Genomic DNA, 16,597 nt, shown 5'->3' with positions numbered 1-16,597 from the left:
GGTGGGGACCTGATGGCGGGAGGCCGCCCAGCAGCCTGGGGCAAGCGGAGAGAGCCACTGAGCTGTGCGTGGCCCTGAGGGGACTGAGACCCCTGGGCAGCGCGAGGCGCTAAGCGGCACGAAGCCCTGGGCAGCGTGGGGCCCTGACTGCATGGTCCTGCCTTGCAGCTGATGCAGCAGCAGACGACAGTTCTCTCCACCTCCCACGGCAGCTACCTGAGCCCAGGCGTCGCCTTTTCCCCTTGCCACATCCAACAGATTGGTGCCGTCAGTCTCAACGGGCTGCCAGCCACTCCTATTGCACCAACATCAGGTGAGGGCCTGGTGTGTGCCAGGATGCAGCAAGTCCTTCACTACCAATGAACCTCCTGCCCCAGCACTCAGCACGGTGCTCATACAGGTAAAACAGTTCCCACATCCCTCCGGGCTCAGCATCTGGATTAGACCACTCTTTTCTAACAGTGCAGCCTCTTAGGACAGCAGTCACTAGCTCGGCACAGATTTCTGCAACCTCCCCGACACCCTCACACGTTCAACACACGTTCTCTTGCCCTACTGCTGTTCCTCTCTGCTGCAGTTTTTCCCTTTGATGTAGTAAAGAACCCTGTCCATCCCCAGGATTGCACCTGAGTGTAGCACTGCTATTATTCATCATCATCCTCCCACAGTAATAATACCAGCAATAATGCATATTGGGTTTGAACACCTGTCAAGAACAAGGCTATATCATGCTAGGTGCTGTACAAACCTGGATTAAAAATGTTCCATCCCAAAACTCTTGACAGCAGCCAGCGCTAGCAATGCTGCACACACTTTTCTCACCAGTGCTGCCTCTAATTTTGTGAAGGCTGCAGCGCTAGTCTGTCACTTCCACCTGCCACATGGAAGAGAGAATAGCTTCATACACAGCAGTATTTCCAGGCAGATGGAAGGAGGGAGCAGAGGCTTTGCGGGACCTTGGCTCTCATGGGATGTCCTCTCTTCTTGCTCTACAGGGCTACATTCACCGCCTCTCCTGGGAACAGCAGCCATGCCAGGACTGGTGGCACCCATTTCAAATGGGTTCACTGGAGTGGTACCATTACCAAATGGCCATCCAACCTTGGAAACAGTTTACACCAATGGCCTTGTTCCCTACTCAGGTAAGGAGAGCAGGGAAATAAAAATCATTCAGAGACCTCAGGAACTGCAGTTAACTCCTCTCTTCTGGATTCCCCACACAGAACACTTCTTCTAGCTCCCTACCAGCCAGGCACTGAGACTCACTTGGCAGGGGGTTGAGGGGGGGGGGGGAGAGAGAGACCCTGGGAATGCATGAGTGATTGCCTTTGCTGTGCTTCTGATTATGTTCTTCTCTTCAGCCCAGAGCCCTTCAGTAGCAGAGACTTTGCACCCAGCCTTCACAGGAGTTCAGCAGTATGCAGGTACCAGCTTCCCTTGTCTCCCTCAGGCCCTTGTGTGGCTGACCGGATCCTCAGGTAAACAGTTTGTTCTGTCTCCTTGGAATACAGCTGTGTATCCAACCACCACCATTGCTCAGAGCATCCCCCAGCCACCTCCCATCCTGCAGCAGCAGCAGCAACGAGAAGGTGAGGATCAGGGTGGGAATGTGTGTGTCCAGCGGGGGCGGGGGGAGTGGGGCAGGATTTGTGTAGCTCATCTTCTGCACCACAGAACCAATGGAGAGGAGACAGCACTGATTTTTGTCCACTCTAATAATTAATATTGGAGCTGGGTTATGGAACCAACCATGTTTCTGCAGTGAGTGGACTGGAAGGGTGCAGAAGATGCTTGTCATGCAAACTTCCTAAGCTCATCGCTGGCCAGATGCTGCCAAGTACATAGAGGACAGCAAGCACTAGAACACCAAGCTTTGACACCAGAGGGTATGGAGTCAGCACCCTTCCTAGCCTCATGAGTTTCTTTCTCAACTTATGTCAAAACTGGCCTGGACAGAATTTGGAGGCAAAGGCATTCTATCTGCTCCTGCTTCATACAGCAGGTGTCATCGAGAGAACAGCTCCTTGTGTTCACCAGGCTCACAGGGAGCAAGTGAAGGAGTGGGCAGAACCAGGTCAGCCCATAAATCGGATGTGTGGCAGGGAATGCTAGAGCAGCAGCTTTCATATAGCAGTGTCTGCTGCTCTTCTAGGATTAGGAGAGCTATGAACAAGGAGCTGTTACCTCAGATAATTTCTTACCAGCAAAACAACACCCAGACACTCACAGACTTGTTGTGGCCCGCACCCCATGTGGGTACTATGCAAGCTGTGAAAGTGAATCTGCTCTCCAGAAACTTAAGCTCTGCATGTTACCTCCCAGCTGCTCTTGGAGAGCCCTCGGAACCCTTCGTGGACCAGTGACTGAGAGAGACAAGCAAGGGGAGGTCGAGACAGAAGGAGGCAGTACTGGTCATTTGGGGCTCTCTGTTTTGTCCCTCCCCATTGCCCCCATGCCTGCAGGTCCTGAAGGCTGCAATCTCTTCATCTACCATCTCCCTCAGGAGTTTGGAGACAATGAGTTGATGCAGATGTTCCTGCCCTTTGGCAATATCATTTCCTCCAAGGTATTCATGGATCGTGCCACCAACCAGAGCAAGTGTTTTGGTGAGTGCTGACGCCAGCGGGCAAGGGAAGCATGATGGATAATGAGGACATTCATGCATTGGTCATGGCACCAACAGTACTGTTATGATCCATGCCTGTGTCCCGTCCTTCAGGTTTTGTAAGCTTTGACAACCCATCCAGTGCACAGACTGCTATCCAGGCCATGAATGGCTTCCAGATTGGCATGAAGCGTTTGAAGGTCCAGTTAAAACGACCCAAGGATGCTAACCACCCCTACTGACAGCAGTGAGCAAGCAGGAGTCACTTCTGCAGCACAGGTAAAGCTGGCACCATCACAGCACAGTTCCTGCGCCATGCTGGCCAGTGTCAGGGGCAGCAAGGTCTGGCTGCTCCCTGTGGGGTGGGAAGCCAGGAGCTGAATGCAGAAACACGGCTAGCAGGGCAGAGGCCTCACCTGCCCGGGCCCAGCCCCAGCACCTGAGCAAGGTGACCAAGGCAGGCCTGGAGATGATGGCCAGGTTCAACCAAGAGTTTAGATCATCAGGCAAGTTTGTGGCAATGAGGCAGGCCCAAGGCCAAGCCAGAGAGCTGACCTGCAGGCTGAGATCAGGATTGGGTCTGGTCAAGGTAAACAGGGTCAGACACAGTCCAGTAATTGCCGGGCAGGTCTATAATGAGAATAATAAACAGATCCGACATCAAGATGGGAAGACAATCCAAGGGTTGGAGTCCAGATAATAAGATCCGTGGGCGGGACAGGTCCCTGGCACTTCTGTGATGTAGGTCAGCCAAGGAGTGAAGCTGCAGTGAGACTCCTGGGCCCATGGGCAGAGTGTGGACAGAAGCTGCAGGTGAGGTTGGTCAAGGCCATTAGTGCACTCAGGGTCCTGACAGGCAGATGGGTTCAGAGAACCTGCCTGTGATCTAAGCAGGGTTTCAGTCTACTTTCTGACTGCCCTGCAAAAGCGTTCAGCTTCCTAAACCGGTTTGGAAACCCAATAGTTTTGTTTTCAATTGTTACAACTGCCCTGAGATTAGTCTGCAGAGAATGCTTTCTGGGGTAAGAAGGGTCAATCCTATGATTCACAGGGATCACAGAAAAGCAAAGAAAAGGTGAGACCCTGAAGGGCCACAGAAGAGCTGCCTGGCGTGACAGCTGGCTGTCAAAAAGCTAGCTCCTACCAGCCAACAGACTGGGAGCAAGGGAGGGCTGATCTTGGTCCCTTCTGATGGGGGTCATCTTCCTCCATATTTAAGCAACAGCAACTCAAAGCCTGAGGTTTGCATAGATGTCCTCCTAATCTCCCAATTCCCTCCCTCCTCCCTTTCTATTCAGGTGAAGGGAAAGTCCAGAGGAAGAATTTCTGCTTCAGGTTGATTTACAGAGAGGCCAGTAAATTTATCAACTCTTTTGGCACCACCCCTTTCCTTCCTCTGCTCCCAACCTACCCAGTCCATCTTCCTGCCCTCCTCCCCAAAACATGCAATTAAAGAGAAGGCTCAATATCTGCCCAGCAGGAAGATTCTTGCCACGATGGACATATTTGCTGCTAATGTGGTGCATAGCAAAGGGACCAGAAAACCAGCAGCCCCTGTGGACCCGAAGCTCTTCCTCTCGGGGTGTGCCTGGAGTACATGGACCAAGAAAGCCCACTGGTGTGTCTCTAGGTTACTGCAGTGATGTATGGAAACTTAGCTCCCTCCCTCCCTCCCTCTTGCCCTGTCTCTGGGCCCTTTCATAGGAAAATATAAATATATATATATATATATACAGTCTCTATTTTTTTTTAAAGTGGCTCACAGGACCAAACTTTTCCATTCAGAGACTGACTCCTAGCAAGAGGGATTGGAAGTTAAGGGTTTACCTTTGCAACAGTGTCTTCTCAACAAACACTGCAGATAGGCCTGAACATTTTGAGAGGATGCTTGGATGGACAGAGAGCGAGAGAGAGCGCGCATCTCTCTGCTCAACATTAGCAAGAAGCAAGGAGAAAGAGAACTACATACCTCCAGAATTAGGGCACAGCCAGCTGCTCAGCTTGAGTCACTCATCCACCGACCTTAGCACCAGCCTGGTTAAGGATCTCAAGAGCTCTCAGTCTTCTCTTTCCAAGGGCTTCTGCAAACAAAGCTCCTGGAATTTGGTGCCAAAGCCTATCCTGAGCACTCCTCGATTAGGCTGAAAGCACAGGAAACCAGTCCCTTTACCTATAGGAACTGTACTGCCTCCCCACGTGGCACAGATCCGTGTTTCATAGCTCTCCATGGTAACGGAGCATTTTACTGATCAAGGCAAGAGAACATGAGAGAGTGTGAGCAGACGCAATCTCCAAAACAGAGCAACAGAAGCCTCCCAGGGGCTACGCACTGCCTCCCCATGTTGGAAGTAACCTAACGCTGGTTAGCAGGCAGTTCTAACTCCCAGATGAAACGGGACGTTTTCTCCAGCTGAATTTAGCAAGAGGACTCACCTCTTACACTCTCTGCAAAGCTTTCCCAAGCAGACAGAAGGATAGTATGATGAAAGAGGGTTGCCATTCTGTTTTTTTCCCCACCACCCCCTCCAAGGAACATGTTACACATAGTGCAGTATATATAGATACAGCTATGTACACATACACTTAAGCACAGAACATAGTTCAAAGCTTGGTTCAACGAAGATCCCCTGGGGGGTAGGGGCGGTGTCATACCGACAAGGCATATCCCTTTAACAACTTGAAACAGTCCCTTTAAGTTCCTACCAAAATAAGGAAAGGGAAGAAAATCAAAACCAAGCAACCCCACAAACCTTCTGAATGATTAGTTTCAGTATTCCAGCGTTTGATGAGGTACCAGGAACATTTGTGTGTGTGTGTGTGTGTGAGTGTGTATGTGTGTGTGCACTCAGACGTGAGCAGAGGGTTAGTGGAGAAAGGTTGATGCAATTGATACTGAAGTGAGATATGGGGATTTCAGAGAACCTCAGCCAATTCTCATCCTCCTCCAGTTTCCCTTTGTTCAGATGTTTGCGGCACAAGCTCTTTAAGTACCTTCACATCTCCTCAACCACCGCTCTGTATCTGATGCTGAGAGTTTATGAGGTGGATGAAGCTGTGCGAGTCTGTGTGTTTCTATAGTCCATGTTTACTTATTGTAAATACCATTTTTATACTTAACATCTATTATGTACGTGATTTGTATAATGTACTTTATTTCTGCTACACGTAATTTCATGGAGTTTAAACTTAATCTAATTTTGAACAAAACAAAAAAAAAAAAAGACCAACAAATGCAAAATGGGAAAAAAAAAAAAAGGACTTTGGACATTATAGGTCAAGCTGGTTTAAAACAAGCATTTACAGTTTCTTCCATCACAGTTGGTGATGTGACTACAACGTTACAGGTGCGATATAAGCGTTGTCAATGTCAAATTCCTCACTCTGGTCAAAAAAAATCTTAAATTTATTTAATAAAAGTTTTACTTGCTAAGTAACTGGGGTTTTACTTCCTGTGTTAGTTGCACCTGCTTTTGGATAACGCTTACACTTGAAAACAATCGCCAAAGGCCTGGGGCAAGGAAGGTCTGTTTCCATGCAGGAAATCATCTGTGCCGTCAGCTCAAAAGCATTTCACAGGGGCACGGCTGGCAGAGGCTGAGGCCTACAGAATAGGACCCTGCCTTGCTCTGAACACTGCACAGTGCCCCTGTATCGCTAAGAAGGCTGTCTGCAGATTGTTAGTCCAGTCTTCAGCGTATGATCCCCCAAATGCACATTTATTATCTTAGCCCAATTGCAACGAATGGGTTCAGAAGCCAAGCGCCAGCAGAGCTCAACACAAACCGCTCACAGCCCTTGTGTGCAGATACCAGACATCTTGTAAGAACTGTGTACTCTGCCCACACCTGAGAGAACAAAACTGATTCTCTCAACAGCACCTCGATGGAAATCAATCAATTAGTGGAGAGCCAGAGCCCACCCTACCTGGTGCTATGCACAGAACCAGGAAAAGGAAAGCAAATGAATGGACTCCTCATCTCTGCCCTGAAGGTGAGGAACACGCTTGGGGTTGGTAGAGCACCAACTCCATTTGCAATATCCATGGTTCAGGGTTGTGTGTCCCCCCCCACCCCCTTTCTATAACAGCACCAGTTTCCCTGGGACTTTCTTCTGCTTTGAAACCCCTATTTAATGGAGAAAAGCAGAATAAGAACAGAGAACGAAATCTAGGCCTACCTCAATTTTTGATACCTCCTTGCCCCTGCACCAACACAACTCTAGTGACTGAGCCAAGGCGTATACTGCAAACTCACGAGAAGCAGGCAGGTGTGTGTTTTAGAAGAGGTGAGTTCAAACCCCAGAGTTTGTGAATTGTGATGCGTTCATGGTTCCACACAGCTCCATAGAAAGCTTTGTCACGTCAAAATCCAGTCAATGGCAAGGAGAGAGGAAGGAAAACACTCGGTGCCTGTTCCTATGATGTGAATAAAATGTACTTGCGACTGAAAGTACCGCACACCATTCCCAGTAACAAGCATAAGAACTCGAGCTGCAGTGACATCTCTTGCAGGCACACAAGTTTTTATATTTAGCTCGGAACAAGAGTGCACTTAGTCTAGCACCTCGCTGTCAACAGAGCAAAGGAGGAGGGGGCATGCAGTGACCCTTTCCCAGGAAGCCACCTCTCACTGGCTAGAATGTACCCCTCAACCTGTTGGGGTGGGTGGTTTTTTTTTCCCCTTTTCTTGGCAAAGACTATTTATGATTGAAGAACGATTGCGATTGGCAAGGTTCTGTACACTCCATTTTACTTCTAGATCCCTCCCTAGACAAGCCTGATTTTTTTAAGCAATACCTGGCTGTTCCAATAAATTCCAAACCTGTTAACTAGTTTCTACAAAATGTTCAGCTTTCAAAGGTACTTTAAATTCCTTCAGGATCCATGCATTGCAGACGGGAACAACACACAAAGTGACCATCCTCTCAGACACCAAGGAGCCCACATAGGATCCCTTATCCATCCCCAGCCCGGGAGGATTCAAGCAGAGACTGCTTTTTTTTAGCTGCTAGAACTCACAAGCCGTAACACCTATCCATAGGAATAATGTGTTAGGGAAGAACTCCCTCTACATTCTTTCTCCTGTTCAGTGCAGGAATCAACCCAGCTTGGCATTTACAGCAAGGAAGGGCTGACATATCAGGTCCTGTGCAGTCAGCAAATATCTACCAACAGGCCTATGCTCACTGAAGCCAGGTCACCAACCTTCCCTCACAGAGGAATCACCAAAATGTAACACCAACACATAGAAAAAAAAACCAGTTTAATTGAAATAGAGATTAAAATTCTATTTATAGGAAGCAAGAGGGTTCACAGAATCCACAAAACAATGAAGCAGTGGAGCAGGATGTCCCAGGAAGGTACAGACATTCCAGGACATCCTGTACAAACAGAGGTTAAAGCAGGAGCTGAGAGAAGACTGGAGGCAGTAAGAGCAGACAGGTGAGGCTGAAGGAGGGGAGCTGGGTGGAAGGCTAAGACAGAGTGAACAGTGAGAAAGATCTCTGACTGATGGGTAGAAATCTCAGAACCGTGGCTGAAGCAGGATAAGAGGGAGACCAAGAAGAGTCTTACAAAAAGAGCTAAGGTTACTTTGCCACCACTGCTGCCCTGCTCCTGCTTGACACCAATGGTTGAATGGGATGCTTAGGGGGACATGGGGAATATCATTAGAAGGGATGTAGGCTGGGAGAGGAAACAGACTGGGCAACCCTTAAGGACTGCTGTAGTTATAGTAACTCCGTAAAACCTCGTCCCCATCATTGTGGAACAAAGCCCAGAGGTAACACACGTGCTGCAGCCACCATGGGTAGAAAATCTCCGGCACCCGTGTGGCACCCCCCCGGATGATGGCGAGGGCAGCTTCAGGAGCAGGAGAAGCAGTTAGGTGTACTTTGCCCCTGGAAGGAAACAGTCAGAGGATCACTCAAAGCCAGTCACTCCTTGGTATGGTTTTAGCTGTGCAGACTGACTACCACAGGGTTCTGCATGCTCATGTTCCATGCTGAGGTGGACATGTACAACCCCCATGATGTACCCAAGCAGATGCACTCTTCCCATGAGTTTTCTTGCACATCCAAACGGATGCGCACACCATCTTAAACAGAGTTGTGGTGCATTTTTTTTACATGCTTTCAAGACATGTTCCTGCAGACACACTCCCTCCCAGACTCCTACATCTTCCTCCGAATACACACCTGGTATTCTCCAATGCTGAATCAGTGTCAATCAGGCCCAGGATGCATAGTGTGATAGAGACATTTCTCTTCTGCATGATGAGTTCATGGCGCAGTGAGCTGAAGAATCCATCCAGTGCAAACTTGGTGGCAGAATAAGAAGTGGTGAAGGGAGTGGGTATTTTCCCTGGAAAGGAAAAGGAAAATGAAAAGAAAGGAAAACACCAGGAAAGTGGCTGTAAGGAGGATGCTGCCATGGAGAGGGAACCTGGGCAAAGACAGGCTTTGCCATCCTGCATCAACCCATGTTCTGTTCAGGTGTGTTTCCCTCTTTCTGTCATGTGCAGGCACTTAGAAAATTATACCACTCGGTGTGAGCGCATCCCAGCACAAAAGCCACCACATATGTGGGTAAGGGGAGGAAATTTCTTTTAACTTACACGGTAACTGGGTCACATGCTAGGCTAAAAAGCCCAGTGTGGTGGTCTTCCCCTCCCCCATCACATGCAAACACATGGACTGGGTCACATGTTAGTGCATCTGGCCACAATATTTCCCTGACACCAAAGCACGTTATGTCACAAGGCAGGGATGAGCCATAGTCTGAACTTGTGTATGGTGATGCAGCTCCCTTGAGCACACACCGAAGACTTTCTCCTGCTTTTCCATTCCATACAGTAGGTACAGCTACTCGGCAGCCTGCTATTCAAGCTGGCCAAAGCCAGAAGGCCTTAGAGTGGCAGGATGGTCTTAATGCTGCATCAGAAAATGCAGGAGAGATGGGTCTGGCTGTGAGGGACAGGAGCCAAACAAGCAGGTCTGGGCACATGAGTAAGCAAAGAGTAAAGTTCCAAAGGAATGCAAAATGGTGCAACACAGAGGAGGTCTTCCAGAAAACAAGAAGGTCAGCCAGCCACCACTATAAAACACGCAGCTTGAAAATCTGTTGAGGGGTTGAAGGACACAGGGAAACATGATGTGCTGGGAACCATTGTTTCCACGAGGCCAGCACTTACACCAGTTAAAGACACTAACCTGTGAGGGAAGAAACAACCACCAGAGAGCCTGTATTCTTCTCCAGGGTGGGAAGAGCTGCTGTTGCCAGTGCCACATAACTGAAGAAATTCACCTGGAATGATAAAAGTAGACATGGAAGAAGCAAGAGGGTTTGGAAGGAAGGTCAGCATGAGCCAGAAAGCTAAATACAGTGGTCAGGAATGGAAGGGAGCATGGCTTGGATTTGCTTTTTCAAACATGATCAGGCAAAAAGAATTATCTCTGTGATAACGGGGAAAAACATTGCATCCGTAAGTCTTTCAGATTCCAGAAAAAGCAATGGAGAAGAATCAGAGCAAAAGTTTTTCCTGGGCTTTAACATACAGATTTCTTGACAGGAGACAATTAGCTGTCGCTGATTTCTGTATATGCCATTCTTTACTCTGCAATCCCTATCCAGCAACAAGGACAAAAGTAGTCTCTCATTTGCTCCCCATTTAAGTTTCCCCTGACTGAGCTCAGACTACAACAAAGCATAACATCCAGCATCTCTTCTGAGCTTGACTGCTCTCTCACATGTAAGAAATGTCTAACCTGTGATTCCAAGTTCCCTACTCTCTAGCAAACAGGCTCCTTCCAACATGAAATAGAACCAATAAGACCCACCTGACCAAAGAAGACTGAACCAAGAAAACAGCTCTTCATCTCCACGGTCCCAAAACACGGTACCAGGGTGATTCTATAGGAAAACTCTGAATCTGTGAATCTGACTCAAATGGCAAACACCATTTCAAACAACCTTATTGTATTCTGCATGTGCACTTACTATAGATTAGTAGGAAGTGCTTGCTCCTCACCTGTTGGCCTTCCTGAACTAGACGTACATTGTACAACTGCCCGTAAGTACCTGTCAATCCCTAACAGTCCTGGGCTAATGGGAGATAAGGACAGAATGAAGGAGAGCAGTCATTCCTCTGCACACACATGCAACAACTGAGCAAAACACCTGTCTAGTAACGAAGTCTCCAAACCATTTGACTTGAGACATGAATTAAATAAACGGTTTGCTCTCACCCATTACCATAGACTTGAATTTGCCTTTGAGCTTCCCAAAGCTGTCCCAGGAGAATTGGGAATGTCTCAATTCCAGGTGAGCTCTTCCTTCTTGGAAACCTCACCTGCATGAGCCAGCGGGTGTATTCCACATCTCCAGCCCACATCTGGAAACGGGTCACGCCAATGTGATTCAACACCAGGTAATCCAGCCCACCTGTTGACAGGAGAAAAAGCAGTGAAACAAAGGGGCCATCCCCTAATCAGTAACCAAGGAACTCAGAAATGGCAGCAGGAGGGCTGAACCAACCAGCCGCTCCCCCCGAAGGCTACACAGTGCTTTACAGTGAAGATACATGAACTATGTCCCTCTGGGAGCCCCTTTGCCTGGTCCTCAAGGGTACACTTGGAAGGAAAGCTGTTCTTTGACAGCAGCTCTCACCCACCCAGCCGCTCCCTCAGAAGGCTACACAGTGCTTTACAGTGAAGATACATGAACTATGTCCCTCTGGGAGCCCCTTTGCCTGGTCCTCAAGGGTACACTTGGAAGGAAAGCTGTTCTTTGACAGCAGCTCTCCAAAATGATGTTTCAGGGTAATGCAGACTTGGAACTTAGTTCTGGTGGTACACTCTATTTTCAAACTTATAAGTATACAAATTTGTAAAAGAAAAAATTATGATTGGTATGGAAATGTATCAGCAGAAACAGCAGAAGGTGTAAAAGAAAGGTACAAATTGATGGCTGCTGGACTGGCAGGTCATGCAGATCACAGCACACTTAAGGTTTCTTAAGAAGACACCCATATCAGGAAAATCAAGAGCACAGTGAAGTACTTTCTGCATACTTTTCTCCTGTAACGAAAGACATGCCCTCTCCATGAAAGGCAGCTAAAAAGATGGCCACATCCAGACTGGTATTTACAAACCCCACATCCTCCTGTCCTAAACCTCCGTCTCCGTGAGGAAGGTGGAGAAACTTGAAAAAAAGCAGGAAGCTCTAACTGGAATGAGAACTGTCCATATACCTGAAAGCCAAAGAGATGCCCAAGATGCTTACCCAGCTTTTGAACAGCAAACTGAACCACCTTTTCAGGCTCTGAAGGGGAAGACATATCTGCAGGAATATAAAATACTTTCTTTGCTCCAAGTGTCAGGCATTTCTCCACCACCTTGAAAAAGAACACACACCCAAAGATAAAACAATATGGAGTGGGGGGAAAAGAATAGAAGTAAGGGCACTGTAAGGCACTGTTTTTTCCCCCCATACTACCATCAGTGAGAGTCAACTCTGGACCGAGACACACTTAATTTTAAACCTACTGCTATTCAGCCCCCAGAGAGCTCATTTTGCATCCAGACTTTGGTTAAACAGACAGTTAAACAGAGGTAACTCTTAGCAGGCTGCAGATTCAATCTACCTTGGAAAAGGCTCAGGATTGACCCAAAAAAGACAGTCTTCTTCAGGAGAAATGTTCTGCAATAAGGGTTATGCTTTACATTATGTTCTTCTTTTTGTTCCAAAATACCTGGTAAGGCTCTAGCAGTATTCATCCTTCATAGTTCCATTGCTATGTTGAGTATGTGAAGGTGCCCAGTGATGAGATGCACTTTAGCTGTTTGCTGAAATAATGCCTTTTAGGCATTAGGAACTATTCTTATGCTCACCATCCCCAACTCTCCTTTTGTGCCATTTCATAGTGAAGAACTTTCCTTGCAAGTCACCTGTCCCCACAGTTTAAGAGACACTTTCTCTAAACATCGTCCCATTATATAAACTACAGACACATCTGTAGTTTATGTAACTACAGATAACAACATCTATTCAAGTTGGTCAAAAATTACTTAACCTACAAAAAGGTTTGAGTCTTTAACAAAACAGCTACACATATAACTGTTTGGACTCTGAAAAGCTGCACAATATCGCACAGGAATTGTAGTTCAGAAAATTCAGAGTTCATAGAATATCTCGAGTTGGAAGGGACCTGTAAGGATCATCGAGTCCAACTCCCTGCTCCTCGCAGGACTATCTAAAACTAAACTATATAACTAAGAGCATCATCCAGATGCTACTTGAACTCTGACAGGCTTGGTGCCATTACCACTTCTCCCGGGGGAGCCTGTTCCAGTGACTGACCACCTGCTCAGTGAAGAATGTTTTCCTAATGTCCAATCTGAACTTCTCCTGACACAGCTTCATACCATTTCCTCATATAAAAGTTCAGCCAGTGTATATGCACGTTCCTACATAGGCCAAGCTCCCTTCTGGGTTACACCCCCCCACTTTACAGTGTACACTTTACAGCCTTCTGGTAAGAAAAAAACCCCTGGGCATATTGCAGCAAGCACCAGTATATGGCAACACAAAGTAGCCCATCCAGTAGATCAGTTACAGAGAAGAATGGCACAGGACTCTGACAGCAAGTCAGGCTCCAAACATGTCACTGGCATGTTCCATCTTGCTACATTAGTCAAAAGAATTTCAAAAGTAACTAAATAAGCTGGTTTTGCTCAACAACAGTTCTGAAGGAAAATTTATCATACTGACAACTAATTTGTTGTTGTTGCTGGGTTTTTTTTTTTTTGGTAAAAGCCCAAATCTGTTATGTCTTCCCTCATAGAAGGAAGTTCTTTCTTACCTTTTGCAGCACAGCTTCCCTCCTAGCAGTCAAAACAATTTCAGCACCAAATCTGGCATAATGATATGCCATCTGCTCCCCAATTCCAGCACTGGCTCCAGTCAGGAGAACGCGGGCACCAGACAAGCTCTCTTATTTATGGTAAAAAGAATAAAAGATATAGAAGTAAGTGAAGGAAGCAGCAGAGGAGCTGCTCTTAGCTATTGGCAGAGCTCTAAAGTAGAAAGGTGTGTGTAAGTGCTCAGAAGTCTTGATGCTTCTCTAAAACTAGAAGAGGCAGGACTGACCCAAACAAGCCATGAGATTAACAATACCTTCCAATTCTTGCTAGACTGAAAATAATTTAAAAAATCACTTAATCTTTGAAGAATGAACTATTTTTCCCTTCTGACAGATGCGTACAACGAAAAGGTTAGTCATCAGCCACCTCATGTCAAGTAGCCAGCCATATCGCTCTGTTTTGGCATGGGAAAGCTCGGCTAGCTCAACCAGCTCCAGCACATGGCATTCAGCTCAGCCTACCTCCACTAACATGCAACAGCCAGTTCCCTCCTCCATCATGACAACCCCCAGGTTCATACTTCAGTCATGGAGCAGGAGGCTCAGTCTGACCCGCTTCACTCAGACAGCAGCTGGTGTGCTAGAAACCAAACAGCCTTGCTTCACTATTCCCATCCCTTTTCCCCAGCTCAGCATTCTGCCATAGAGTTGGATAATGGATAAAAGCATGCAGCCAGCATGGCTCGGTTGCCATGGAACAACCCCCAGGTCCAACTGCCCAAGAGGTGCATTGTTATATTACTGCATGTTTGCTGTGGACATTATGCCTAGGCTACCACTGCCAGGGAATAACGATATGATTATGCAAGTTAGCTGTGTCACACCCCCTTTGCCTGGGTTCCTAGACCAGTATCTTTCAAGGACAAAGTTGGTTTTCACATTGTAAAAAGCAGTACAACATAAACCAGGCTCTGGGCCTTCTGCCTATCATCTGTTCTTTGCCATCAGTTTGGAGTCTTGTCAGCCGTCTTGTGCTGGGCACTGTGCATCAGTAGAGATGATTCTTGACCCTAAGGAGTTTGCAATCAAAACTAAAAAAAGAGAAAGGCAGTGGCAAAGTACATGTCATTTTTTACCCACATAGACAGCAGGATCCCTTGTAAATGCTGTGAGACCATTTTGTCTTCCTCTTTGTTTCAAGCTTCTCTTTATTTCTGGGAATGAAGCATTGCTTTGGGGCCACCAACTGTGGTTAAGACTATGGGCAGGAATGAGACCACCAGTCAGAGCTTGGAAATTCAACCTCTACACACACACACACACACACACACACACACACACGGTGAGCCTACCTGGCTTAAAGGGGTCTTTCCAGAAGAAAGCTAGGACCCCAGCTACAATCCCTGTAGCGCAAAGCAGTTTTCCAACTGGCTTCATATCCCTCAAAGTTGTGAAGAACAAAGTAAAGTCTTGAAGCTGAGCACTCCAGCCAAAATACTGGAAACTCCTTCCTCTGATGCTGGAAGTCAACCTGCAAGAGGCATGTAAAGTCCTTTTCTGTCCTGCATATAAGAGAGGCCTTGTGTAGAACAGAGACTCCACCTGAAAAATGTCTCCACTGGCAGCCAAAGAACTCACCTTTGTTCCAGAATAGGGAGGACATGGACAACGAACTCTGATAAGAAGCTGCAAAGAAGTTGCTGTTTCGCTGTTGAAGGGAGGGAACACCGCAATCCTGTGAATGGTTTGCATTTGCCCAAGAAAGGTTAGGGCTTGGCTGTGCCAAGCAGTGCAACTCCCTGGTCAGAAGTAACCTTGGCGGGATGAAAATTTAAAAAGCTGCAGGCCTGAAGACAATGAAACCTGCTCTTGTATGAGAGAGGAAGGGATCCAAAGAGGGCAGAAAACAGATCTGGAGAAAACTCAGGAAATCATCTCATCTACCTTCCTGCCTTGCTCAGGATCTACTGTTTTCTCAGCCTTTTGTTTGCTCCAGGACACCCAGTCTGGCATTCAGTCTGTCTTAAATGAACTGGACCAGGGAAACTACTTTTAAAATGTCTGTCCCTAATGGAACTCACCACAGAAACTTGTGGAGCCAGCACCAGTTCCTCATTTAAACCTGTGCCAGGTGCACCTGCCCTGATAAAGACCGGGGCTTCCCGACCATTGAAACGTAGCAGCCACGCATTTGTTCCGCGCCCTTTTCCTCTGGGCGCCTACAGTTGCCCCAGACCCAGCGCTGGTAGATGAAGCCCGTGGCCCCGTGGAGCGGACCTGACCGTGTATGACCAAGGTCAGATTCGAGCAGGGTACAAATGCGGTCCCGCCGGGGGGCAAATCAAGTCGGGCCCCCTCGGAGCAGTGGGTCTGCAGTCAGGGACTCTCCCCTTGGTCCAGATGCCGCCCAAGGTGACTCCTTACTAGGCGAGGGCTTGCACACGTTGAGTCATCGTTCTAAAGCTTAGGAATTCGTAAGTTGTCTGTGTAGCAGCTTGTCATCCTGAGCCTGTGGTTTACTGATGTTCGTCAGAGTAGCAAATCACTTTTGGTTAGAATAAATGTTATTTGGGGTTACATCACCTGCCTAATTTGACTTTGTGCACCTCTGCAACATTTCACTTGACGTAGTCGGCAGGATGTCAATAAAGGAATTGACTGTGCCCCTTCACCCCCGGGCATACAATGGGCGAAGGAGAAGTGGTCCGACCCGGTGGCGGTGGTAGAATGGCTAGCACAATGCCGCGGAACCAGTCGGGATGGTAAGCGTAAAGGAACCATGTGTGCCATTCAAGGTGCCTGTTTAATTCAAGCTCAAGACCATCGCAACGAGAGTGAAAGGCAAGCCAATTTACTGAAAAGAGAACGAGAGCCTACGCGTTTGTTAGAACAACAACAACAAAATAATTATGCTAGCACAAACAAAAAAGCCCCCCAGTATTGCCCAGCTGTTGTGGTTTAACCCAGCTGGCAACTCAGCACCACGCAGCCGCTCGCTCACTCCTCCCTCCCTTAGTGGGATGGGGGAGAGAAACGGGAAGGGAAAAAAAGGTTAGAGCCGAGGGCTGAGATAAAGGCAGTTTAATAAGGGAAAATAATAATAATAGTAATAATGAGAATGGTAACAGAATAC

General features: G+C 47.4%; 2 protein-coding genes across 6 annotated transcripts in view; one reads left to right on the top strand and one right to left on the bottom strand.

Moving 5' to 3' along the window:
* Positions 1 to 4,099, top strand: part of CELF5 (CUGBP Elav-like family member 5) — a 48,900-nt gene extending 44,801 nt beyond the window's left edge. For 2 of the 3 annotated variants that reach the window (XM_035892249.1, XM_035892247.1), the window contains 7 exons: positions 169 to 313; positions 996 to 1,142; positions 1,362 to 1,424; positions 1,512 to 1,589; positions 2,463 to 2,606; positions 2,720 to 2,884; positions 3,904 to 3,982. In XM_035892249.1, the coding sequence (XP_035748142.1) occupies positions 169 to 313; positions 996 to 1,142; positions 1,362 to 1,424; positions 1,512 to 1,589; positions 2,463 to 2,606; positions 2,720 to 2,847 (705 nt within the window). In that variant the 3' untranslated portion in view covers positions 2,848 to 2,884; positions 3,904 to 3,982. Of the gene's footprint in view, positions 1 to 168; positions 314 to 995; positions 1,143 to 1,361; positions 1,425 to 1,511; positions 1,590 to 2,462; positions 2,607 to 2,719; positions 2,885 to 3,903; positions 3,983 to 4,082 lie in introns of those variants that run through there. The other variant, XM_035892248.1, reaches the window with a different exon arrangement.
* A 3,821-nt stretch (positions 4,100 to 7,920) lies between these two features.
* Positions 7,921 to 16,597, bottom strand: part of HSD11B1L (hydroxysteroid 11-beta dehydrogenase 1 like) — a 14,054-nt gene continuing 5,377 nt past the window's right edge. Inside the window, exons 1-8 of one of the 3 annotated variants that reach the window (XM_035892311.1) lie at positions 15,103 to 15,279; positions 14,817 to 14,995; positions 13,465 to 13,595; positions 11,886 to 11,997; positions 10,954 to 11,045; positions 9,815 to 9,908; positions 8,801 to 8,966; positions 7,921 to 8,503 (exon numbers count right to left, since the gene is read on the bottom strand). In XM_035892311.1, the coding sequence (XP_035748204.1) occupies positions 8,317 to 8,503; positions 8,801 to 8,966; positions 9,815 to 9,908; positions 10,954 to 11,045; positions 11,886 to 11,997; positions 13,465 to 13,595; positions 14,817 to 14,901 (867 nt within the window). In that variant the 5' untranslated portion in view covers positions 14,902 to 14,995; positions 15,103 to 15,279 and the 3' untranslated portion in view covers positions 7,921 to 8,316. Of the gene's footprint in view, positions 8,504 to 8,800; positions 8,967 to 9,814; positions 9,909 to 10,953; positions 11,046 to 11,885; positions 11,998 to 13,464; positions 13,596 to 14,604; positions 14,723 to 14,816; positions 14,996 to 15,102; positions 15,280 to 16,597 lie in introns of those variants that run through there. The other 2 variants (XM_035892313.1, XM_035892310.1) reach the window with 2 other exon arrangements.

The sequence above is a fragment of the Egretta garzetta genome, unplaced genomic scaffold, assembly GCF_000687185.1.
Source record: "Egretta garzetta isolate BGI_Z169 unplaced genomic scaffold, ASM68718v1 scaffold4, whole genome shotgun sequence".
NCBI lineage: Eukaryota > Metazoa > Chordata > Aves > Pelecaniformes > Ardeidae > Egretta > Egretta garzetta.
The sequence above is the reverse complement of the archived record's forward strand: the minus strand, read 5'-3'. Positions and strand labels throughout refer to the sequence as shown.